Below are 26,241 nucleotides of genomic sequence, written 5' to 3'. Positions count from 1 at the left end.
TTCAGCAAAAATAAGAAACAATAAAATAAGAAAAAAGAAGGATGTATGGGACTGGGAACCAACCACTTTATTCACCAAACCTTCGTGGTGGCGGCGGCGCAGGCGGTTCCGTGTATAACCAACCTACTTACCAGTCAACTCAATCCTTACCACCACAACCAAACAATATTGGAGGTCTGAACCCGAGCTTCCTCGCACAACAACAATCACCACAGCCAATGGGATTGCAGCAAAGAAGTTATTCAACAGGTAAGGGATTTAATATTCTTGATCGTTCTGCTGGCAAAATAAAACGTCAATAAATTTGAATATAGGGGGTTTTTTCATTTTTTAGAAATATACCCCCGGACATTGTGAATTATGACCCCCGGAAAACGGATCTCACCCCCCAGCCAAGCATCAGTTGACCCCCGGACATTCAAAATCACCTCTAATCAGAGCAATTTTGCCCCTAAAACAAGGCAAATTTTGCAGATTCTTCACTACCCCTCGGATGAAATATCAAATTTATCATTCACCCCTCATGTACAAAAGTTTTCTGGAAGAGCCCAATTTAGCATCCAGTCCACATCGTCCATGATGTAACGTTAGATAGACGTTGAAAAAAGGTCGTGTGTTAGTTTCAACGTAGTTACTCTTAAAAGCTTTTCTTTTCTCTCTGATTACACATATCATCCTACATAAGTGGATTCAGATGGATTACCGAACACCTCTTAACGTTAACACTGTCAACAATAAGATCCCAAAATAGTCGTTTCCCTGAAAGCTTTTGGATTAGTGCTAATGCATTAGCTAATAGCCTTGATGCATTATTACAAATTTTCTGATCGCCTTTTGAGTTATAAAACTTAGACATTAAAAAAGGTCTACCATCTAGGAAATGATCCTCTTCTCACATTACATAATGTTTCGAAATAACATGCTCAACCTACTTTCCAGTCCCTTCTCGATATTATGATTCTTACAGGGTAAGACCCGCCCTTTACCTAAGAGGTTGAACTGAATACACTCTTCTCGAGATGCATAAATTTATTGTTGTCCTCGTTTTCAAACAGATTTCATTGCTATAAAATTACATATTCACAATGATAATTGTGTTGTTTACACCTCATGAGACATTTTGAATTTTAAGTACTTTTGTTTTAGAGTTAATGTTTGCCTTTTGGGAATTTAAATTGGTTAAATGTATAATTTCATAGCAATGAAATCTGTTTGAAAACGAGGACAACAATAAATTTATGCATCTCGAGAAGAGTGTATTAGTTTCTGAGGCTTCTATGATGTCAGCATTTAACAAGCCGTCTTCGTATATTATTTTTGAAATAAGAATTAACACTCGAAACGACTAAACTTTTTACAGAGAAATTTTAGATTTGGAATTGTTGAGAACATTTTTATCAGGTTCTCTTCTTATTTCATTTGTATGTATTTTAAATGACTAAACTTCTCAGCCTGACGAGCTAGAACTCGTAATTTGGGAACTAAACAGAACTAAAGTGGGAGCAGACGAAAATGCAGTTAATACTCTTACTGTTCATTGCTACTGGCTACTCATTTTTCCGCTGCAAACTGTAACTTCAACCTTATTCTCATCAATAACAAACTTTCGAAACGTATGTAGCCTTTCCTCCTGTCAATCATTTGGTAAAAAAAAAACCTTCCTTGTGCCCTTTCTGCGTCCTGCTCCCCTCTAGAGTTTAAAAGCTTTTGAATTTTCTAATTGAATAGATTTGGTTTGGTTCTAAACACTGTCACACCACTCGAAGCTTTCCCCCCTACTATAGAGCATCTAGTAGTCATTAGATTTTTATAGTCATTTTCGAAAAGATATTTGTTAAATTATAAACGAAAATAACTTTTCATAGCATCATTTTAGCTCAGCAAATTTGGCGCAATTTCAGGCATAGTGGTAAACATGATTTTTCTTTTATAAGAATATACTTTATAAAAATATTTATGATGAAATTAGCCAAAAAAATAAGAATATGTGCTAAGAATACCACCATCTTCGGATTTGGCAACGAAACCTAAGAATGTCAATTTTAGAGCATTTACCTGTAAATTGCCAATTATTCCCCAGTAACTTTCACAAAAAGCCAAATTGTTTGAGGGATTGCATGCTACGTTTAGGCTTAGTTTGGATTCTAGACTAAGAATACCATAAGAATATTTCAGGATGATTTTCCCCAATAAGCTAAGAACATCCATGATAAAAAAATAGCGTGTAGTAGTTACCATCCTTGACTCCCGCCTTGGAGGCCCGAGTTCGATGCCTACTGTGTCACTGCGATTCACTTAGCAAGTAAATGTACCTTCGCCCGAGTCAAACCATGCTATGTGAGGAGAATTTGGTACCATTCACTCTGATGCAAGAATGTAAGTAAATGAGACAGGTATCGTGACGTGCCGCGGCCTCGCGTGAGCATCGCTCTCCCAGTGTCGTTTGAGTGTCATGGTATATATATGGCTTGACAGCTCGCGTCTATCAAGTCGGAGTGTGTCTCAGCGCCGTGACGCCAACTCTTTCGGGAACCTATCCCGAATGCATTCGAAGAGCTCATTATGTATCTATCTATATGACGAAACCGTGAAATTCGTGTAAATGATAGTATAGGTTGGACAGGAAGAGACTCAAAATAGTAAGTATTAATACTTTATTAGCATACTAATATTTTAGCAAGAAAAGAAAATTCATGATGAGATATTGACTTTTCCCGTAACTTCATAATGCTCATTGATAAAGTTTATTCAGACTTATTAGGGAATCTCTTAATTGATGATGGATGAAGACAGCTTTCAAACCTTTGACGAACTTCGACAAGACGGATATCTAATAAGAACATCATTTAACGTCGCTCCTAACATTTGCATACACATCATTTTTTTAAACAAAAGGAGGAACTACTTCCCTCCCTACTCTGTACTAGAGTGTATCTCATGTATAACGCAGCGTGGCCTCTACGGGAATGAATTTTGAAATTTCCGTATAAATCTGTTTACAGACAACCCCCTCCCACGTAGTTTGGAAATAAATTTTGAGAAAACTCTTCTGCTTTGTCAGCATAAGGATTGCGCCTCTTTTCGTTATCATAAAAAGAATACTTTTCAAAAGTTTTATAAGTCAAATTATGATATATTTTTCTGATGTTATGTTTATAATACAATTATTAGAATACCTTAGAACTACCATATAATCAAATGAAAAAGCCGTTAAGTACTTCATAAATGCTATTATCCGCGTATGTGTTGCAGAATTTCGGTAAGCATGTCTGGAGTATTTGTTATCTGCAAGTTCTTTGTCTGTTGATTTTCTCTTGCTTATTAATTGAGTCGTTTGTGGTTGACATAATCCCTTCGTTTTCTTTCACATTCTTCTGTATCAATGCTGGTTAGGTTTCTGAACTACTTTTTCCCCTTGGTTTGTTCAGTACTCTTCTCTCATTTTTTGTCCAATGTCTTTATATCCTACCTTCCTATAGGTCGAAAGGTGAAAGTGATAAATTTTCCCCATCTGCTGACTGTTGGACTTTTATTTGCACAGTTCCATCAAACATCTGTCACAGCTTGCTCGATTGTGCTTTCACGATCCCTTTGAATGTGACCCACTGTGATGCAAGGGAAAACCTTTTCGGCGTGTCGAAGGAACTCGTGTCGCAAGTTTGAGATAGAAGTCGTGAAAACCCATGGCGTGATTGCACTGTAAAGGAAAGCGATTGCCGAGATGATGGTCTCCGCTTCGTAAATAGCCTGTGTAATGCGTCCTTGAAAGAAAGTAGCCACCGTAATTTGTAGCAGCACTGTTGGCAGCCAACAAAGTTGAAACAAACCGACTGTGACGACGAACATCAAGGCGATTCTTGCGTTCTCCTTGTTGCGTTTCTTGATTTGCGCTTCGTTCTTGTTGTCCCCGGGAAACGAGCGTCTTCGGAGAAGGATGATAAGCTTCAGGTACAAAATGGTGATACAAAACATCGGGTTTATGTACAGCACCAATGACACAATGATTGATCCGATTGCGAATTCCGATTTTCCTGGATAATTGATCCAGGCGTTGAAGCATGTTTCACGATCTCCGATGATTTGTTGAGGGCTGTGGATATTGGTTGCTACGATAGCGATCACAGCTGCGAATGACCACGCCATCCCGAGTAAGAATTTGGTGTGTCTTTTACTGGAAATCATTTCTTGAATTGGACTTGCGATGGCTCGGTAGCGTTGTATTGCGATGGCCATTATACAAAAATTTGAGACGGTTTGGAAATAATACTGTACGAATGTTGTGATGTAACAGATTGTCTCCCCTAGTAACCAACGGCTCCAGAAAAGCTCCATTAAATTGGTAAGAGCTGGGAAGGTGGTGATTGCCAGGTTGGCGATACTGATGTTCAGTATCATGATACTGACTGGTGTGAAGCATCCTTTGGTCTTCCACAGCGCCACGATGACAAAGATGTTGCCATAATAGGAAGACATGAGATATGAAACTATGAAGAAGATAGATTCACTACGTCGCTCATCTTCGTGGATGGAGTTGATTTGACTGATGTTGAAACTTGTTCCGTTCTCAATAATCATTTCTATTGGTTAGTCTGGCTCTTCCCTTGTTTAAGTCCGTCCCCTCTGATTAACTTTTTATTCTTTTTATTCTGATGTTGCTTGAAGCGATGGAAAATTTCCCGGTTTGTTTTCCAGACTTGCGGTCGGTCTTTTAATTGATTGTTATTCAAAACAGTATCCCTATTATCTCGTTTTGCTAGGGAAGAAGTTTCTCGTCTGAGGTTTTCTTAAAGCTTCCTTCTTCTTCTTGTTGGTTGGACTTCAATGGTCAAAACCAAACCTCAATCGTGTTGAGATGTCTGGCTTCAAAGCAAGCTGATTGGTTTATCTTTGAAATTTGTTATTTTTCTTCATTCATTCGTTGTACATCTTCAATCATCTAGATTGTAAGTTGAGAGACATGATTTTTCACGAAAGATGACTTCTTTTATAGTGAAATGTCCTATTGTGTTTGCTAACTCTCTACCATGGCAACCATGTTAAGTTATGTAACGAAGAGAGAAGGTTTAAAAACGAAAGAAAAACAGGATAGTAGGGGGCAGAATACATCTCCGTTCGATTTTTCTGATAAAAGCACTTTCTTAACGGATTTGAGATATTTGACCTTAGAAGAACCCAAAAAAATAGGGTGGCAATTTTTTAAATGTCGTTTTGGGTATTTTACAGACCAGAATGGAAACGCTCTAAAAATCACTTATTTGGCAATATCTACTCGAAATATTGATATTTTTCACTGAAATTTTGACTGGAAATAGGCATCAGTAACAGGTAACTTTCTCATCCATCAAAAAAATTATTTCTTTAAAAACGTGTATTTTACAGACCAAAGTCTATTTTGAGGTTTCTGGTCAGTAAAATGTCCCAGATAAATTTTTTTTCTTCGACTTTCTAGTTATAGCTCCCTCTTACTAATGTCTAAATACTGGGGTAATTTCAAGTCGGTCGGGCAATTAGTTCCCGAGTAATCGTGAATTTTGTAATTTACAGACCAGAATTTTTCGGATGAGCTGGAGTTTTTACAAGCTGGGATGCGATTTTCTTTGTGTGTATTTTACGGAACAAGCACACCCGATATGTTATACCTCCAAAATATTCTCTAACCCCAAGTTCCGAAGTCCCGAGTTGAACTATATCAATATTCTCTCCAAAAAGATTAAACAGCCCAGGTCCCGAGGTCCCGAGTTGAGCTATGTTCTCTTCACCCAAATAACCCCACACCCCTAGGTCCCGAGGTCCCGAGTTGAACTATATCAATATTATTTCCAAAAGAACTACAACCCTAGGTCCCGAGGTCCCGAGGTCCCGAAGTCCCGAGCTGAACTGTAGCAACACTCTCCAAAGTATCTACAACCCCAGGTCCCGAGGTCCCGAAGTCCCGAGTTGAACTGTGCCAACACTCTCCAAAGTATCTACAACCCCAGGTCCCGAAGTCCCGAGTTGAACTGTGCCAACACTCTCCAAAGTATCTACAACCCCAGGTCCCGAGGTCCCGAAGTCCCGAGTTGAACTGTGCCAACACTCTCCAAAGTATCTACTCCCCCAAGTCCCGAGGGAATTTTTAAAGGCCCAAAAATCTATCTTTTTTCCCCGTCTAATATCGAAATTGTTCCTAAAATGGTTGGCTGGGATTTTTCTTTTTTTTTGCCATATCGCATTTCTATCTTTGAGGGAAAAAAATATTTAATATTTATGATAGTCCACCGTGGTAATTTACAGACCAGAATATATTAACACTCTACAATCACGTAATTCATGTCAAAAATAAAGCTTTTCTGAATCAAAATAAACAAATTTATCTATAAAAGCCCCTTGCAAACAAGAATCAATGAATACAAACTTCTATGCTAAAACGTAAGGCTTGTCCCTAATAAGCAAATAATGACTAAGAAAACCTGAAAACTGTGTCTCGTGGGAATTAATTTTTGCGAATCAGCGAAAAGATTTTTAGTGACCATTTAATTTCGTTAATTGAGGGGTCATTCGTGAAATTCGCGAAATTTTCTGACATTAAAGTATGTACAACAATATCTAATTATGAAATTTCAAGAGAAAGATTGATGAGAAACATATTTATTCTTCGTCATCGCTAACGTCCTCGTCACTTTCATTTCCTATCACTAAGTCCTCGTCGTCATCATCATCGCAACCATCGTTCTCAAAGTCGTCAGAGCACTTACTGTACACATGTCCGTGCAAATGAGTTTGTTCTTTCGACAGATGCATCGGGCAGTGCTACAATCCGATACAATTGTTTTCAAAGAATTCCTCGATGATTTGAGACATCTGTGGAGCAGTCAAAACGAATCGATCCAGGGCGGTTTGTTTACGGAGAAATTGCCGGCTTCAAAGAAATTCCAAGTGTCACGATCTTCGCTTTTTAGAGTGAGCATTTCTTTCAGGTAAACCGGCGTCAATCTCGCATAGTTGAGCTGGTCGTGAGCAAAAAATAAAGCTGACCACTGACCTTCTCTGGAGGCTCGAATAAAGAGGAGAAGGTTTTCCACCATTCTCATGTAATTGCGATAAAAGAGGGCCTGCATGGTTAAAGAAGAATCGACTTTCTCGAGTGCTTTGGTAACTCCATGATTAGCAATGATCGATAAAGCTTTGTTGTGGATTTGCTTGCCAACGCCTTCCAATTTTACAATTTGTTGCAAAGGTTTGGCGAGATTTTTGTCGGTACTGATAGCATTTTCAAAATAAGAAGGGCACATTGCAAGATACAGCATGGTGTGAGCTTCAACTGCACGCTTCATGTGCTTACCATCGATTATTTGTCCTTTTGTCACTGACCATACACGTCTGCTTCAACAAAGATTTGATCAAGTCCACTACTCTCAATGTATTTCCCGATTACTTTCAACATGGCAAACACAGAATGTAGTTCTCCCATTCGAAAAATTAAATTCTTAGCAATGTCCTCGTTTGCTTTCAATAATAAACACTTATTGTACAGTTGCAGATCTACAGATACAATGGTTTTCTTTGTTGGATTGACAGTGTCTTTGATTTGCTGGACTCGTTTTAGCGATGATGTGTAAAGATTACTCCAATCTGTAGGAGACCCTTTCAGCAATGGCAAACTGCAGCACGTAGTTTTTGGTAAAGCGTCCGTTGTCAACGAGTTGTAAGCAGACCAAGTAGGTATATCAAGGGCGGTGCTGGTATCGCGGTACTTTCTTAATACCCAGGTTGAGGTTTTCGTTCTGGAACTCTTTCAGAGGCTCGAGATCAATTTTCAGATCGGACTTGAAGGTAAGGTTTAGCGGTTTTGGTGGATTGCATTGATAGACCTTGGAAAAGTGGTCTTCCTTGAATTTTGTTTTCAGGTCTACTTAACTTAACTCTCTCGAAATTTAATGGTGATTGCGAGTTTTCGGTAAATTTTTGGCACGCGATCATCCCTGTACCATGGAACTCTCCTTTTCCATCAGGTGTATCGTTCTCGAAATTGCTGTTGTCAATTACAAAATAAGGACGCTCGCCACTCTCAACATTTAACTTTTGGTGGCATGTAACAGCCTTAGTTCTCATCCATCACTTTACATACATGATTTGCAAGTTGATTTTGTAAGCTCGCACACTTTTTGTAATTTATCGAACTGTTAACTTTAGCAAGAGTGTCAATAACCTCTTTGCTTCAGGTTTTCTGGTAAACATACATCCCCAGGCCAACCATATTAGGGGTCTCTTTGGTATTATAAAAACCTAAATCGTTGGTAGTTCTCGTTGTATCGTCTGATTTTCTTGTACGAACTTGGTCGTTTGTTTTGACAGCACCGATCAACATTTGAATAGTCGAATTTGTTGTGGTTTTAATCTCCTCGATCTTTCGCTTGGACGCAATATTCTCTCTTGGGCCAGCGATTGCCCACTTCACAAAAAATTTCAAAGGTGAGGATATATCGAAATTATTCAAACTTCCACTAAATTTCCATTTCGAATGATTTAACAATTCTGATCGAACAATTTTGGAAGCTTTGAACAAAACATTCATATCGTGACTAGTTGCACAGAAAATAGTATCGGCAGCATCATATTTTGTTGACAACATTGAAACTTTTTCCGACTGATTCTTTTGTTCTGGTTTCGTGAACTCGATGTCGGTAATGTTCTTATTTAGCAACGTTTTAAGATTAACTTTTTTGTGATCTTTTTCTGTTGACTGAGCATCAAGGAAGTCATTGTATGCATCGTTTATGTCACTCATGTTTAATACTGTGGATGTACGAATCTCCGAATCAACGAGATGGATAATTCTTTTTGCCAGATTTCTACCTTGTTTGATGTTACTTTCTTTCCATCTGTTTCTGACTATCTACCCAGCAGTATCGATGGTAACGAACATCATTAGCTACCCCATCATCGGCAGCCGAAATTGAATTAAGTCGGATGAACAGTGTTTTGTCAGTTAGATTACGTGAAACCTCAAACATTCGATTGCCCATTTCCAAAAATTCAACTGTGTGTAGCGATTCTGGGCGATACTTCTGACATATTACATATAAATCCTTATATTAATAATCGTTCAGGATGAAGATCTCAATTGCTTGCAAACACTTTGATCAACAGCATCCGAAGCTCGTTTCTCAGGTCGTCCAACAACAGCTTTCGGTGCAGAAACTTTGCCTTGCAAGCTTTCATCGTAACGTTTTCGTACTTGTGTGATAGTTTTAATATGTGTACACGATTTATAGCATCTTCCATGATATTTAGCTGATTTCTTTTGTAAATGTTCAGCGGAATAGTCGGATAATCGTTGGTATAGCCCCACAATACTAACGTCTTTACAATCATTTCTCTCTTTTAACGCTTCTTTCAAAGCTTTTCCGTTTGTCTGTTTCTTGCCAGATTATACATTTTTCAAAGTCCGTTTCGTTGTTCATTTGCATATTCAACTTTTTATTGTTTAATTAAAAAAAAGAGAGAATTGAGATTCTGAAAATATTACTGAAGATAAGAAATTCGAAATAATAAACAAGATTCAAAATAATAAGAAAAGTAAATTTTGAATTTTCTCCTTGTGATGTAACATTTGCCTAGTGACCTAATGTTTTGGTCAAAACTTCAAAATTCTGGTCTGTAAATTATAAAAATCATGATTACTCGGAAACTAATTGCCCGACCTACTTGAAATTACCCCAGTATTTAGACATTAGTAAGAGGGAGCTGTAACTAGAAATTCGAAGAAAAAAAATTAATCTGAGACATTTTACTGACTAGAAACCTCAAAATAGACTTTGGTCTGTAAAATACACGCTTTTAAAGAAATAATTTTTTTGATGGATGGGAAAGTTACCTGTTACTGATGCCTATGTCCAGTCAAAATCTCAGTGAAAAATACTAATATTTCGAGTAGATATTGCCAAATAAGTGATTTTTAGGGCGTTTCCATTCTGGTCTGTAAAATACCCAAAACGACATTTAAAAAATTGCCACCCTATTTTTTTGGGTTCTACTAAGGTCAAATATCTCAAATCCGTTGAGAAAGTGCTTTTATCAGAAAAATCGAACGGGACTTATTTCACATGTATTCTGACCCCTACTAGGAGAATTCAAAGTAGATGCTCACGCGTCAAAAAAAGAACTAGTTTCTATTTTTAATATTTTGATACAGGTTTTGTAAGCACGTCTTTTGTAAGTATTTCAAGCTTCTAACAGATTCATGTTAACCGCCGTTTTTTTCTTGCTGAGATCTTCGGAGACAGTTTCCTTATCCCGGCCTATCAAAAATGCTGACTTTTGCAAAAAGACCCACATTGAGTTGTGCAAACAACAGGATACCAATTTCCGCCAAATTTCTAACAACTCCATTTTCTCTTTTAATTTTCAAGTCTAGAATCAGGTGTTGCTATCAGCGCAGAAAAAAATCCCTCATTTTGATTTATGCCCAAATGTTCTTCAAATTGATGAAGAAACGTTGTTTCATATTGTCTTACATTCTCGGCTTTTACTCTAAATGTCGTGGTATATCCCAACCGCAATATGTATATTCTCGTTTAGACTATACATTTTCTCGACTAAATTCTTTTAATAAGCATATATAGAGTGCGGTACCCAGTTGGTGTGATAACCCAGTTGGCGTAAATTTCGACTTTGGGTACTAATTGGACAAAATCTATAGCGTTTCAGAGAAAAAGAGGATCAGAGTTTTAAAGGGGTATCTTTTAGTGGCTTATAGAGAAAAAGTTAGGAATAAGAATCCACTATAGCAGTTAGGGTGCACAACTTTGTAACAGTACTTGAAGAAATGCAAATTTTCGCAAAAGTTCTATTATTTCTACGTTTTATTGTAACAGCCTTTTATGTCAAGAAAATAAGATCTTTCCTCGCCAGAAATTAGTTCACGCGGAGAAGGATTCTTCCTCTAGCAATTAAAAAAAGTTTCATTGCAAAAACTTTCATCTTTTAGAAGATATCGAAGACCGGGTACCGAGAAAGAATAGCACTTACCCAGTTGACGTGCTACCTAAAAATAGCATTAAAAGTCATTGTAGTGTAAGCAATTCTAACGTTAAATCAATGTGGGGTCAAAATTAACTGGTGCTGGAGAGAAATTTGCAAAAAAGACAAAATTGCGAAAAATGACATTGCCTTTTTTCAACTCTCTATCTCGCAAATATAAATAGAGAATGTTGAATTTTACCACAGATATCGGATAGGTTTCAGCTTTTATAAAGCGATTTTCGAACCGTTATTAATAAAAAACTAAATCAAATAAGTGTTTTGTACTCCCTTCGGTAGTGACTATTTGAATGCGAAAAGAAATCTCAGCAAAATATACTGCCGATATAAATAAACGGGGATCTTTATAAACTCACACCAACTGGGTACCCCACTCTACATTAAAAATTTCTGTTTTGTTGTATTTTATAGCATTAATCTTTGAAATTTTGCCATTTCAAAAGTTAAATTAAAGAAAAAACAGCAAAGTTTTATTTCAAAATTGAGCAAAAGCTTTTCGCTAAAAAATTATAGCATTATGGTCACGTGTATGCATTAACGTGGTGTTGTGGAAAGTAAAGGGGGCAATCCTTTGGGACGTCGAGGAAAAGATGGGGAACTTTAAAAAACAATAAAAACGAGGAAATATTTTGACGAACTGAAGATCGAGTAGATATTTAAACATCTAGAAAGTTTGCATTACCAAATCAGGCCTGACCATGTTTGAAGTTTGGGGCGATCCAAGTAAAGTTATATCAGATTGGTAAAATCAACTTTTCCACATATTTAACCGTAACACTGTTTGATTCTGGTGTAAATTCAACGTTCTTACTTTACTTGTATAATATAGTATCTTCATTCCACGCAATAAGAGAAGTTCAACTGTTGTCGGCAAATTCGGCCGACCCTCGTCTATGGTAAAAAAGGCCTGCTCCTTTAGAGCTTAAGCGGGGCCTGGAATTTTTGCGTTTTTTCCGAGTTATTTGGAGTGTGTCGTCATAATTAATTTAATGAATTACTGAATGATGCCGTCGTCAAATCTGATAAATTGAGGTTTCATTTCAGGTCGGCATTTCGTCACATCTGTTATAAGTTTAGAATAATTCCGAGTTGAGATTTACGAAATAACTTTGAAAATTATAATTTGGAAAAAACTATTCACCCCCCCCCCCCACCCAAAATAAACCTTTCAAAGGTCCCGTTTTGCTTTTTTATTTTGAAGTTTTCCGTCAATCGCATATAAGAATGTTAGAAAAATTAAGTACGGGAGATGAGTTTTTCATAGTAGTGCGACACTACTGCAGTAGTAGGCCCAGAATCTCTATTCTTTTGAAGATGTTGAGTAAGTTGTTATGTTATTAGCGGATTAAAAGCTCAACGGTTGCTTTCGTTCGAAAAGTTACAATGCAATAAAAACGATCGATGCTGTCTGTCGCATTCTCACGTTCATTTTGCAAGCCTTGTCCGAAATGGTTTGTTAAGTGGTTTTAAAGTTCGAGACTAGATAATTCCCACTTTGGTGGTAGGAGGGTATAATAGTTATGGAGTGTTTGTCGATGATGAAACTATATATAGCTAGCGGCTTATAGTTCTCTCTAAATCCCCAATTAGTGCTATTTACCAATGACTTTTTCCTTTTGTTCTCCTCTTTATATAACCTAAATCTCTGATTTTTCAGGTTTTACCAAATTTACGTACCTTTGCAAAAATCCGCCATTATGAAATTTTGAAGAGGCGATTCCTTACGCAAATCGAATGTTCCATGATAATGGAAGTTACGTAACTTAGTCAAACTGATAAACTTCTGAAGGTTTCTTGTTTTTTTTTCGGTGGTCTTCTGGTAATCTTTGCACCCCAATTAACGCCGGCCCTTCAACCGTCACACCGTTAAATCTTACGCAAATTAGGACCGTACTATGTACGACCGTGTACTATAACCTTCTGCACAAAGGAGCCCCGTTTTGTGAAATAGCCGTTAATCCATCGCAAGCCAGAAAATAACGCAAGTAAATGGCCGATAATGTAAGTCCTTATCGCTTTATAGTGCGTTAGTGTGTAAGTGTGTAAAGTGTGTAAGTACTTCTCATAATAAATTAAAACTATCGGGAGGCTTCGAAGTACCTCTGTACCAAGTTAGTAGTACCAAAGGATGAATTTGTTTTTCTTAATTTTTCATCATTTTCTGAATTAAAATGTTTCTTCTCACTCAATTATCTTTTCAACGATATATAATTTGTTAAAATTGAAGTTTCAGTTGATGAAATGGCATGGAAATTAAAAGTTAACACATTTAAAGCGAGTATTGTTATTTAGCAAAGGGATGGCCGTTTCGTTATATAATATTGTATTTTTTTACATAAAAACGTTCCTACGCGTTCCTCCTTCAGTTCAATGTATGTTCATATTCCCATGTTCTCCTTTCTGCTTTACGGAGGATTGTCCGGGGGTTTACTTATGAACGAGAACATAAAATCATTGGGAAATGTTATGCAAAATCTGAAACCGCTGAGAAAGAATAGTAAAACGTAGAGATTTACAGATTTCTTGAAAATGGATGAAATCAGAATATATATTTTCTTGTATGAATGGGCTTTAGTACATGGGGGGGGGGTGGAGGATATATTGGATATATTGTCCGGGGGTTAGTGAAAAATCTACAAAATTAGCCTTGTATGGGGCAAAACTGCCCTGTTTAGGGGTAATTATGAATATCTGGGGAGTCAACTGATGCTTGTCCGGGGGGGGTTAGATCTGCTGTCCGGGGGTAAAAAGTCACATTGCCTGGGGGTTAAATTTCCAAATAATGTTATATCCTCCACCCCTCATATTCAAGTTTTTTCTGGAAGAGCCCAATACACTAGGGAATGAGATAGAGCGATTATTTCTTCTATAGGTGTAATATAATGATATTTATGACCGCTGCCTCGCTAAAGATAAAAGGGACCTTTAGCATCTAGGACGGCAACTTTGAAAAAGTAGGGTAGCATTGAACAAAAAGAAAGCCCTTACAGTATGTGGCCCCCAAAACGTCGATCAAATCTAAAATTTCTCTCAAATCTAGGAGAAAAGAGGTTTTACAAAAAAAAATTTCTGCATGCAAAACTTTAATACCTCTACTTTCAGGGGGGGTCGGTGTACTAGAAGGTGGCATGTATGTGTACTACAAGGTATTTTTCAAAACTTGACACCCACCCACCCCTGAAGTACACCATACTACATGGAAAAATCCCAAAACCACCCCATACATATTTACTACCGGGTAGTACCTGAAAAAAAAAAAACCACCCCATACCCCTCATTTACTACCGGGCACTACCTAGAAAAATCCGGAAAATAAAGAAACTTTTTTCGGAAAATCGGAAAATCGGGTAAACATTTTTCCAAAAGTCGGGAAATCGGGAAAACTTTTTTTCGGAAAATCAGGAAATCGGGAAATTGGGAAAACTTTTTTCCAAAAATCGGAAAAACAGGAAAATTTCTCTCAAAAATGCAAAATGCGTGAGAAATCAAACTTTTCAAAATTACGCGAGACCATGTGGAAATGCATGAGTCTCACACCCAATGCGTGAGAGTTGGCACCAATGTTGAATGTTTGAATTCGAATGTTCGAATGTTTACATTGACTCGATAAACCTTCATTTCAGTGGGATCTAGTAGGATTTCAATTCATTCCAAGAAGTTTGGAAAAATGATCTTGGACAAAACTGGCTTGATCAATTTATAATAGAACAACTTTACATTTCTATTTTAGCAGATAATTTCTGAACTTTTTTGTTTCCACACTTTTAACATCGATTTTGGACCCAACACCCCTATTTTGGTACACAGGTAGTAAAAATCAAATTCGATTTTGGACCCAACACCCCAATTATAGTACACAGGTAGTACATGACAAATTTTTTTCTCAAACACCCACCCACCCCAGGATACATGCCACCTTCTGGTACACTGACCCCCCCTGCTAGTTTATTTCCCGAAAGTTCTTTTTCAAAATTTTCAACACTATTTTTCAATCTCTTAAAGATCTATCTTAAATCTCTTTTCTAATGGCCCCCAAAACGTACGTTTGCAATTTTGGCGATTTATGGAGATCTCTTTAAAATATGAATACAAAATTTTGACCATAGTTTAGAAATGTGATTTAGAGGGTTTTGGGCATGAATTTGTTTGGTAAAATTTTTACAGTATACCCTGGTTGTTAAAATGCAGGTTTTGGGCCCCCAAAGCGTAGGCTAGTTAACATCAAATTATTGAGCCTAGTGGTAATAGGGGAAGTGTTGAAAATATGTATGTCTTAACTTTTTCTGCTAATTGCTTTGTTTATTATTTTAAAGCTGATGTCATTCCCATTAGGGGTTTTACATCGGCTGCCCTTTTAATTGTCACTAATTATTTTACTGTAGTGAAGTGTGTAATTTTTCCTTAGGCTTTTTATTATGAAGATAGTACTCTATGAGTGAAGTCACTCGGTGTGTCTGATTTTTAACAGGTTATGGGCCCAGACACGATACAGCTTTTATAGAGTACTGGAATATTTTTGTAATCTGGTTTTACAAACATGGCGTCTGAAGATTTTTCATTTAAGGTTGAAAAATTGACCGCTGAGAACTACCATTCATGGAAGTTTAATATGAAAATGTATCTAATCGGAAAAGACTTGTGGGATATAGTCAACGGTACAGAAACTTTGAATGGAGATGCGACTGAGGCTGACAAACGAAAGTTTAAAAAACGAGAAAACCAAGCTCTGGCTGCGATTTGTCTCGGGATTGCAACGAACTTGCAAATTTATGTTCGATCCGCCGCAACCGCCACAGCTGCATGGGAAAATCTTGAGAAACATTTTCAGCAAAAGACTCTTTCGAAAAAGATTTATTACCGCCGGAAATTATACTCCGCACGGATGAAGAAAGGACAAGACATGACCGAACACATTAACCAAATCAAAACGTTAGGGGAGCATTTGGAAGCCATCGACGATGCAATTGCCGAGAAAGATCTTGTGATCCTTTTGATCAGCAGTTTACCGGACGACTACAATTATCTAATTACCGCTTTAGAGACAATCGCGGATGATAACTTGACATGGGATTACGTTCGCGACCGTTTAATCCACGAAAGCGAGAAGAAGTCGGAGAAAAGCCCAACATCACCTGAAGCTCTGATCTCAAAGCTAGACAAAAAGACTTTGAAATGTCACTATTGCAAAAAGACTGGACACTTTGCGCGAGAATGTTACAAGAAGAAAAATGATCTTAAAAGGAAAGAAGGTCAAGCCAAACTCGCAAAAGATGAAGCCGTATCTGATGTACAAGCAAATTCCGAACTCGCTTTAAAATCATCGAATCGAATCGAAGACGAAAATTGGTGGATAGACTCTGGCGCTACCCAACATATGACGCCCCAAAAAGAAAGTATCGAAAATTATGTTGCTTTTAAAGAACCTATAACACACAGTGAGACTTGCTGATGAGAGTATTTTATACTCTTATGGAAAAGGCGATGTACAATTGACAGTTAAGGATACGACTGAGAAAGTTAAAATTGTTTTAAAAGATGTTCTTTTTGTACCGAAAATCTAAAACAAGCTTTTTTCCCTACCGGCTGTTACCGAAAAAGGATATATCGTTGATTTCCAGGGAGACTCTTGCGGAATATCCATCGAAGGAAAACGTTATAGCGTCGGAAAGAAACACGGTAAACTTTATAAACTGAACACGATAAATTCTGATCAGACTTGCTATATTGGAAACGCAATGGACGAAATCGATTTATGGCACCAACGATATGGTCATCTCGGCTATGACAACTTAAAATTACTGAACAAGAAGGAAATGGTCAACGGCCTTAATTTCGACTTGGAGGAGACAGTCAATCGAAACTGTGAAGGTTGCGCGATGGGGAAGCAACATCGACAACCGTTCCCGAAGAAATCGATGAACACCACAAAGGGATTACTTGAATTGATCCACAGTGACGTTTGTGGTCCAATGGATGTACCTTCAGTGGGAGGTTCCAGGTATTTCGTTACGTTTATCGACGATTACTCCAGATATACGACCGTTTATATGATGAAGCATAAATCAGAAGTGTTGGCTAAATTTACCGAATTTGTAAATCTTGTCGAGAATCGAACGGGACTGAAAGTTAAACGGCTGAACGTAGAGAACCAAACTATCCAACGTTTACGTTCTGATAATGGTGGTGAATATACGTCGACCGAATTCACAAGTTTTTGCACCGACCGTGGAATCTCGCGTGAACCGACTATACCGTATTCTCCTCAACAGAACGGAGTTGCCGAACGTATGAATCGAACTCTTTTAGAAACTGCACGGTCGATGTTGCATCACGCTCAGAAACCGATTAAATTTTGGGCTGAGGCTATTTCGACTGCTTGCTACGTCCGAAATCGTAGTCCAACAGCATTTCTGAAGGAGACCACACCTTATGAAATATGGCACCGAAAGAAACCGGATGTGAGTAATTTGAAAGTTTTCGGATGTAAGTCCTACGTACACGTTCCAGATACCAAACGCAAAGGAAAGTTCGACAAGAAATCGATTTCATGTATATTTGTCGGTTACCCATCAAACGAAAATGGATTCAAGTTTTACGACCCACAAACCAGAAAAATGTTCCGAAGCCGAGACGTAACCTTTGTGGAAAAGGATTTCGATATCGAAAAGTTTGACGGTACTAATTCAAACTTTGAATTCTTTCCTGAATCGACCGAACCAGACGAACCTGAAGACAACCCGGAAAATCGCCCAGATGCTAGACCTGTACGCACAAGGAGACCGCCTGAGAGACTAAACGTCCTGACTGGTGAATGGTGGAATCTGATGGATGCTGCATCGATCGCCATAGTTGACGAAGAGGAACCAACCACCATTGAGGAGGCATTGTCCAGCCCGAATGCTGAACTTTGGAAGGACGCTATCCAAAATGAGTACGATTCATTGATCGAAAACGAAACTTGGAAATTGGTTGAAATGCCACCTGACAAAAACCTAGTAGGAAGTAAGTGGGTTTTCAAACATAAGAGAGGAGCTGATGGCAAAATTCAAAGATGCAAAGCTCGTCTTGTAGCACAAGGATATTCGCAAAAATCCGGAATAGATTACAACGACGTATTCGCACCTGTCGCAAAATACAATTCAATTCGCTCCGTACTTGCAATTGCAAACGAACTCGACTTAGAACTGCATCAAATGGACGTCAAGACAGCGTTCTTAAATGGAGATCTTGAGGAAGACATCTTCATGAAACAACCTGAAGGATTCATTAACAGGGACAATCCGAATATGGCATGCAAGTTGCAAAAAAGCATTTACGGTTTAAAACAATCTGCCCGATGCTGGAACGAAAAGATGGACGAATTCCTTAAAGAATCAGGATTCACTAGAAACGACGCTGACCCTTGTATCTACCACAAACAAATCACGGAAGGAGACAAATCCTTTACCCTTATCGTTGCTGTATACGTCGATGATCTACTTATCGCCTGCAACAACATCCAGATTCTTCGAGAACAGAAACAGAAACTCGGGGAACGTTTCGAAATGGAGGACAAAGGTGAGGTACATTTCATCCTTGGCATGCAAGTCAAGAGAGATCGTAAAAATCGCAGATTGACTATTGATCAAAATGCATTTCTTTCATCTGTGCTTAATCGTTTTAATATGAATGAATGCAAACCAGTCGCCACACCTCTGGAACCAAGTATGAAGTTCGAAAAGTTGCCAACGATGAGGAGATTGTAAAGTTAAAGGATTACCAATCAGCGATCGGATGTTTGACCTATGCATCAATCGGTACCCGCCCAGACATATCTGCAGCAGTGGGAGTTTTGAGCCAACATATGTCAAAACCTGGCAAACAACATTGGATTGGCGTAAAGAGAGTTCTGCGTTATTTGAAAGGAACACTTGATTATGGCTTGATCTACGAAGGATCTGAGTCAGGAGATATTCTGCTTCACGGTTTTGCAGATGCTGATTGGGCTGGAGATATTGATACACGAAAATCCACCTCTGGTTACGTATTCAAAGTCGGAAATTCTACAGTATCGTGGAAATCCAAGCGTCAATCGATCGTTGCACTCTCGACAACAGAAGCTGAATATGTAGCCTTATCTCAAGCAACGCAGGAGGTTATTTGGCTACGAACTTTATTCAAAGGTATGGATTTCGAGCAAACTGATCCAACAAAAATGTTTGAAGACAATCAAGGAGCTATTGAGTTGGCAAAGAACCCAACTCACCACTCTCGAACCAAACACATTGACATTAAGTTTCATCACGTGCGCGATGCTGTCGCAAAGAAAGTAATTGACTTGGAGTATTGCCCTACTGATGAAATGATTGCTGACCTTTTAACAAAAGGACTCCCAAGACCTCAATTTGAAAAACTTAGAGATGGACTTAATGTTAAAAAGGTTTAATGACTTTAATGACTAACGGATTTGAAATTTATTTAGATTTAATTTTTTATACGTAAAACGTCAAGTGGGAGTGTTGAAAATATGACGTTTTACTTACTTATCTGTATGTCTTAATTTTTTCTGCTAATTGCTTTGTTTATTATTTTAAAGCTGATGTCATTTCCATTAGGGGTTTTACATCGGCTGCCCTTTTAATTGTCACTAATTATTTTACTGTAGTGAAGTGTGTAATTTTTCCTTAGGCTTTTTATTATGAAGATAGTACTCTATGAGTGAAGTCACTCGGTGTGTCTGATTTTTAACAGGAAGAAATTATGAACAGATTTTTGTTTTCCCTTAAATTTACGACCCGATAGATGTTTATAAGCTGTTATAAGATATTTTAAGATTTTCGATGATGCAAAGTCCAAAATGTGTGTAGGAAAATGGACAGAAAAGTCTAAAGACTAGCTGATGGCGAGCTCTTGAAAATCGCTTGAAACACAAATTTTCCTTAGGCAGCTATTTTTCTGATTTTAAAAATCCTTTACATACTGCGTCAACTGTTGGTCTAATCACAATAAACCATATAAAAGCCTATGATCAGGGGGTTCATGATGTGCTGGTCGGTGTTTCGATTAATGAAAAAAAGCTGACGCCATCAAAAATGCTTGATTTCAAACGTGACCCCATCTTCTCGTCGAGAGCAATCAGATGGTTTAATCAGTTCGGCAATTTGAAAAACCAGTTATCAATAGTGTCCTCCGCCTTGCCCCTTGATAATGTTTGCTATATTAGGATTATAGGTGTTGAAGTTTCAGTGTTTTAAAGAATGGTGTTACTTCTTGTTGACCCAGCATGGAGGAACGTTCATTTTATAATAGACCACCATGTTTTTATGTCTTTGCCAGCTATTATTGTGTCATCTTAATTCGATTAATTAGAAATTCACTCTCGAGAATTCGAATTTAATTTGTCGACAAAGAAGTAAGGAGAAATCAGAATACTATGATTCAAGTTGATACTAGCCTGACACAGTAGTAATGGATTCCATCTTATATTTCTCAACAGCCATATAAAGTTGAATAATTTATTAGCCTGGGCATGCAAATTTAGAGTTTTCTTTTGTAGCTACATTAGAGTATAGGCTAAATAATTCATTATATGAACTGCAGCGTTTCATGCGTTTTTACACTTTTTCGTGAATGTGAAAAAGTGAAAGAAGAGGCTTTTCTTAATGTAATATTATCGCTATTGGGCTCTTCCAGAAAAAAACCATTCATGGGGGGTGGAGGATATATTGTCCAGGGGTATTGGAAAAAACCCTGAAAAACTGCCATGCCCATGGGGTAAATCTGCGATGTCCAGGGGTAAATATTTGTGTCCAGGGAGTCAACTTGATGCTTGTCCAGGGGTAAAACACGTGTCCAGGGGGTGAAAAATCGAAATGTCCAGGGGTAGATCACAGAAAAAATAATATATCCTCCACCCCCCATGAAGGAATTTTTTCTGGAAAAGCCCATTGAAACATTTTATGAAGCTTGGTTGATTGAGTGAGATCTTTTGTGGATTTGACTTGCGATGGAAGAGGTTGAGAAGGAATATGTTGGAAAAGCGAGAGAGATGATCTCCTCTCCAGAGATCGATGAAGATTATTATAAAGAAGTGTCTGAACTCGAAAATCATGAACGTGACGCTGAAGAAGAGGGGGAGAGGAATAATAACAATGATTTACCCAACCGAAATGAACTGATTAAGGATGATAAAACTGTCGAAAAAACTGTTGATGATCTTCTACGTCGTGACGATGAAAACAAAGATGAAGATTATATCATGTGTACACGTCTACCTCTTCACCTTCTCTGCAAAATGTTTAAATTTGTTATCTGCTTCTTCGTCCTCTCCTTCTCTCTCTCTCTACGAGATAGAAAGAAGGAATAGATGGGTATTTTGATTTAGATAAGAATAACTTCAAGTTTTTTTGCCAGCAGGGAAAGATTTTTGACGTTTACTTGGGTCTAACGCTGAAAGAAATCTGCTTTCTATCACAAATCTTCTTTATCTTTACAGGGGATTTGAAGACATCGATTCGTTCAGGAGAGCAGAAGAATAAATTTGTAACGGAGAACATCGAAAAGATCGAAAACCATTTTCCGCAGATGGTACAAGACATCAACCTCTACACTGTTCGATCTGCGAAACTCCGCGATGCTGGCGATCAATTCTCTAAATCATTACGCCAATACGCGGGCACAGAAGTCCCTGCATTGCAACAAGGATTAGGCGCGTTTGCTGAATGTTTTGCCGCGGTTCAAGATCACCGAAACGCGCTTGTAACACGTTTAGAGAATCGTGTTGTTCAAGGATTCGCTGTGTATGAAACGCGATGTAAACAAGCGCGTGTGGATGTCAAACAACACAACACAGCCCACACAAAGGAAGTCAGGGAACACAAATCCTTTGAAAATGTCAAATCCAAAAGCACACAACAATTTGAACTCGCAAAAGCTGAAACGAAATTCAAAAAAGCTGCCGAAGAAGCGAACCGGTCCGCCAACACTTTGAAAGATCAAATTTCCGATTTCGAAAGACAGAAAACTCGAGATTTGAAGAAAGTGTTTGGTGAATTTATGTTGAGCGAGATGATGTTTTACGCGAAAGCGCTCGAAATTTACACGCGGGCTTACCAAGAACTGAACGAAATAGATGAAGAAGAGGGAATCGATCAGCTACATCAATCATTGAAATTATCGCAACCACAACTGACGCCTGGTGGTGGTGGCGGAGGTTATATGTATGGAGGATCCGCCCCCACCCTAGCCACGCCTCAACATCAACCCCATCGCTCACATTCCGCTTCGACGCCGCAGCTTGAGCGGACTTTTTAGAAGACTGAACGAAAGATGATATTAAGAACTACCTTTGGTGTTTTAGTTTTTTAAGATTTTAGGTTTCACAAATTATTACAAATTTTTATTAGCAACCCAGATTTATGGCTCAGGGCTTAAATTGCTAGGTCAATCTCTGAGAAATTTCCCATAACGACCCCCTATAGTATACCATAATAAAGATTATTAGGCCAAGGGCGATAGTTAGCTTCTTCATTAGTTAGATTTTTTCTAAAAAAGTTTCTTTTTTACGAGATGGTGAAATTCATTTGGCTGACTTCAGGACCCTCGAGCCATGATTGCTTAAAAAAGTGTTCTCAGATTTTCTCACGTTCCATATTTTGAGGGTTTGATCGAGATGAACTGTAGGATTCAAATTTTTTTTACAATGTAAAATTTTTATTTATTTTGCTAACTTCCTTTGTGCTTGATTATTACAGGGCATTCTCGTACTCTTACGTTCCAAATAAACGGGGAGGGGGCCCTAATTGCCGGGGGGTTGGATATTGTTCTTCTGAAAACCCAAAATACGGTTAATATAGCCTAAAATCAGGTTATCTGGAAGGTTTACATTACGGAATTTTGCGAAACCGCGTCAAGAATTTTGCAGCGGGAGGTCTGGTAACCCAGCCCTCGTTTTCGGGGATTGTCGGGTCCAACCAAAATATTTATGACTTTACGCGCAAGGGCTGTTGAACCCGACTGAGGATGCGGCACATCAAAGGCCGACTATCATTCCTCTCCGATGGGAAATTGGCCCGCTCCCTTTAGAGCTTTAGCGTGGGCGGCCGCCAATCCGCCATCGGAATATCAGATAAAAAATCAGGCTATTTAGAGCAAAATAAGGGGCCTTCTCTTTAACAGCTGGAAATATTCTTAGAGATTAATAAACGGGGGGTCCTAATAAGGTCCGGGGGGTTTACGAGCGGGGGCGTTTATTTGGACCCTAAGAGTACATTTCTGGGTCGTTACAAAGTAACCGTATTGAAATTAAGCACAATAGGAGTAAACGGTTGATTTTAAGATTTTTTAAGAAGATTTTTATATGCATATATCAGTCATTGCCGCCCGTAGCGAGCTTGCGAGCGTAGGGTGGCCTACATAGCTTCACGCAAGGATATTGGACAGGAATCTCGATTTTTGCGTTTGTTTTGTAATCGGTCTTCCGGTTAATTAGTGTTCCGTAATTATCCGGCAACGTTTATAGCTTACCAAACTAGCAAGTAGCTTTCGCTTTTTTGTTTTTTTCTGTTGTGCGTTAATTTGTGGATTAAGTTTTCAAACGCAGATAATTCTATGCACATTTTCGATGAACAATTATAGGCATCTACTTTATAAGAATCAAATCAATAACTCTTGATTGAAGGCAATATGCCTTTCGGTAATTAGTTCTTACAAAGTAAACAAAGGATAGCGAAAAAGAAGAGCATATTTATTCTTATTATAAGCATCTACTTTATAAGAATCGAATCAATAACTCTTAATTGAAGGCAATATATCTTTCGGTAATTAGTTATTACAAAGTAAACAAAGGATGGCGAAAAAGATGAGCATATTTATTTTTATCATAAGCATCTACTTTATAAGAATCAAATCAATAACTCTTGATTAAAGGCAATATACCTTTCGGTAATTAGTTCTTACAAAGTAAACAAAGGATGGCGAAAAAGATGAGCATATTTATTTTTATTATAAGCATCTACTTTATAAGAATCAAATCAATAACTCTTGATTGAAGGCAATATATCTTTCGGTAATTAGTTATTAGAAAGTAAACAAAGGATGGCGAAAAGATGAGCATATTTATTTTTATCATAAGCATCTACTTTATAAGAATCAAATCAATAACTCTTGATTAAAGGCAATATACCTTTCGGTAATTAGTTCTTACAAAGTAAACAAAGGATGGCGAAAAAGAAGAGCATATTTATTTTTATTATAAGCATCTACTTTATAAGAATCGAATCAATAACTCTTAATTGAAGGCAATATATCTTTCGGTAATTAGTTATTACAAAGTAAACAAAGGATGGCGAAAAAGATGAGCATATTTATTTTTATCATAAGCATCTACTTTATAAGAATCAAATCAATAACTCTTGATTAAAGGCAATATACCTTTCGGTAATTAGTTCTTACAAAGTAAACAAAGGATGGCGAAAAAGAAGAGCATATTTATTTTTATTATAAGCATCTACTTTATAAGAATCGAATCAATAACTCTTAATTGAAGGCAATATATCTTTCGGTAATTAGTTATTACAAAGTAAACAAAGGATGGCGAAAAAGAAGAGCATATTTATTTTTATTATAAACATCTACTTTATAAGAATTAAATCAATAACTCTTGATTGAAGGCAATATATCTTTCAGTTAGTTATTAGAAAGTAAACAAAGGATGGATAAAAAGATTAGCATATTTATTTTTATTATAAGCATCTACTTTATAAGAATCAAATCAATAACTCTTGATTGAAGGCAATACATCTTTCGGTAATTAGTTATTAGAAAGTAAACAAAGGATGGCGAAAAAGATGAGCATATTTATTTTTATCATAAGCATCTACTTTATAAGAATCAAATCAATAACTCTTGATTAAAGGCAATATACCTTTCGGTAATTAGTTCTTACAAAGTAAACAAAGGATGGCGAAAAAGAAGAGCATATTTATTTTTATTATAAGCATCTACTTTATAAGAATCGAATCAATAACTCTTAATTGAAGGCAATATATCTTTCGGTAATTAGTTATTACAAAGTAAACAAAGGATGGCGAAAAAGATGAGCATATTTATTTTTATCATAAGCATCTACTTTATAAGAATCAAATCAATAACTCTAGATTAAAGGCAATATACCTTTCGGTAGTTAGTTCTTACAAAGTAAACAAAGGATGGCGAAAAAGATGAGCATATTCATTTTTATTATAGGCATGTGCTTTATAAGAATAAAATCAATAACTCTTGATTGAAGGCAATATGCCTTTCAGTAATTAGTTCTTACAAAGTAAACAAAGGATGGCGAAAAAGAAGAGCATATTTATTTTTATTATAAATATCTACTTTATAAGAATTAAATCAATAACTCTTGATTGAAGGCAATATATCTTTCGGTAATTAGTTATTAGAAAGTAAACAAAGGATGGCGAAAAAGATGAGCATATTTATTTTTATCATAAGCATCTACTTTATAAGAATCAAATCAATAACTCTTAATTAAAGGCAATATACCTTTCGGTAATTAGTTCTTACAAAGTAAACAAAGGATGGCGAAAAAGATGAGCATAATTATTTTTATTATAGGCATGTGCTTTATAAGAATAAAATCAATAACTCTTGATTGAAGGTAATATGCCTTTCAGTAATTAGTTCTTACAAAGTAAACAAAGGATGGCGAAAAAGATAAGCATATTTATTTTTATCATAAGCATCTACTTTATAAGAATCAAATCAATAACTCTTGATTAAAGGCAATATACCTTTCGGTAATTAGTTCTTACAAAGTAAACAAAGGATTGCGAAAAAGATGAGCATATTTATTTTTATTATAGGCATGTGCTTTATAAGAATAAAATCAATAACTCTTGATTGAAGGCAATATGCCTTTCAGTAATTAGTTCTTACAAAGTAAACAAAGGATGGCAAAAAAGATGAGCATATTTATTTTTTACTATAAGTGTTTACTTTACAAGAATCAAATCAATTTCAGAATTTTTTGCGTTTTCACTGTGATTAAATGTGAGCGATAACTTCTCTTTTTGAGATGTGAGCGACCATCTATCCCATGTCATCTCAAAAGTAAAGTTGAAACCAAGCTTTCTTCCTCCAACTTAAATTTTATCGATAAAACGAATTTAAAATCTACACATGCGTAATTTTGCTTACTTAGGGATATTTCGATAGGAAGCTCTGCGGGGCATTCTTAGC

The 26,241-nt window shown here is 37.1% G+C and overlaps 2 protein-coding genes across 3 annotated transcripts; one reads left to right on the top strand and one right to left on the bottom strand.

Annotated features, from left to right (window-relative positions):
* Window positions 1-9: 9 nt before the first annotated feature.
* LOC136811511 (CBY1-interacting BAR domain-containing protein 1-like) lies at window positions 10-22,406 on the top strand. Of its 2 annotated transcripts, none has more exons than XM_067068133.1 (2): window positions 10-249; window positions 21,497-22,406. In XM_067068133.1, the coding sequence occupies exons 1-2, from the start codon at window positions 42-44 to the stop codon at window positions 22,312-22,314; spliced, it is 1,026 nt and encodes a 341-aa protein (XP_066924234.1). In that variant the 5' UTR covers window positions 10-41; the 3' UTR covers window positions 22,315-22,406. The 2 variants fall into 2 exon arrangements, with proteins under 2 accessions (XP_066924234.1, XP_066924233.1); XM_067068132.1 differs by lacking the exon at window positions 10-249 and adding an exon at window positions 20,933-21,263.
* LOC136811534 (putative neuropeptide Y receptor type 6) lies at window positions 3,547-4,630 on the bottom strand. Its single transcript, XM_067068157.1, has one exon. The coding sequence runs from the start codon at window positions 4,573-4,575 to the stop codon at window positions 3,547-3,549; it is 1,029 nt and encodes a 342-aa protein (XP_066924258.1). The 5' UTR covers window positions 4,576-4,630.
* Window positions 22,407-26,241: the final 3,835 nt, after the last annotated feature.

The sequence above is a fragment of the Clytia hemisphaerica genome, unplaced genomic scaffold (assembly GCF_902728285.1).
Source record: "Clytia hemisphaerica strain Z4C2 unplaced genomic scaffold, Clytia hemisphaerica genome assembly, whole genome shotgun sequence".
NCBI lineage: Eukaryota > Metazoa > Cnidaria > Hydrozoa > Leptothecata > Clytiidae > Clytia > Clytia hemisphaerica.
The sequence above is the reverse complement of the archived record's forward strand: the minus strand, read 5'-3'. Positions and strand labels throughout refer to the sequence as shown.

Bases quoted from the DNA above. Each gene is read 5' to 3' on its own strand.
- LOC136811534 (XM_067068157.1), bottom strand. From the start codon at position 4,575: ATGATTATTGAGAACGGAACAAGTTTCAACATCAGTCAAATCAACTCC.
- LOC136811511 (XM_067068132.1), top strand. From the start codon at position 21,008: ATGGAAGAGGTTGAGAAGGAATATGTTGGAAAAGCGAGAGAGATGATC. The intron at 21,264-21,496 runs GTACACGTCTAC...TTATCTTTACAG, and splicing joins AGATGAAGATTATATCATGT to GGGATTTGAAGACATCGATT.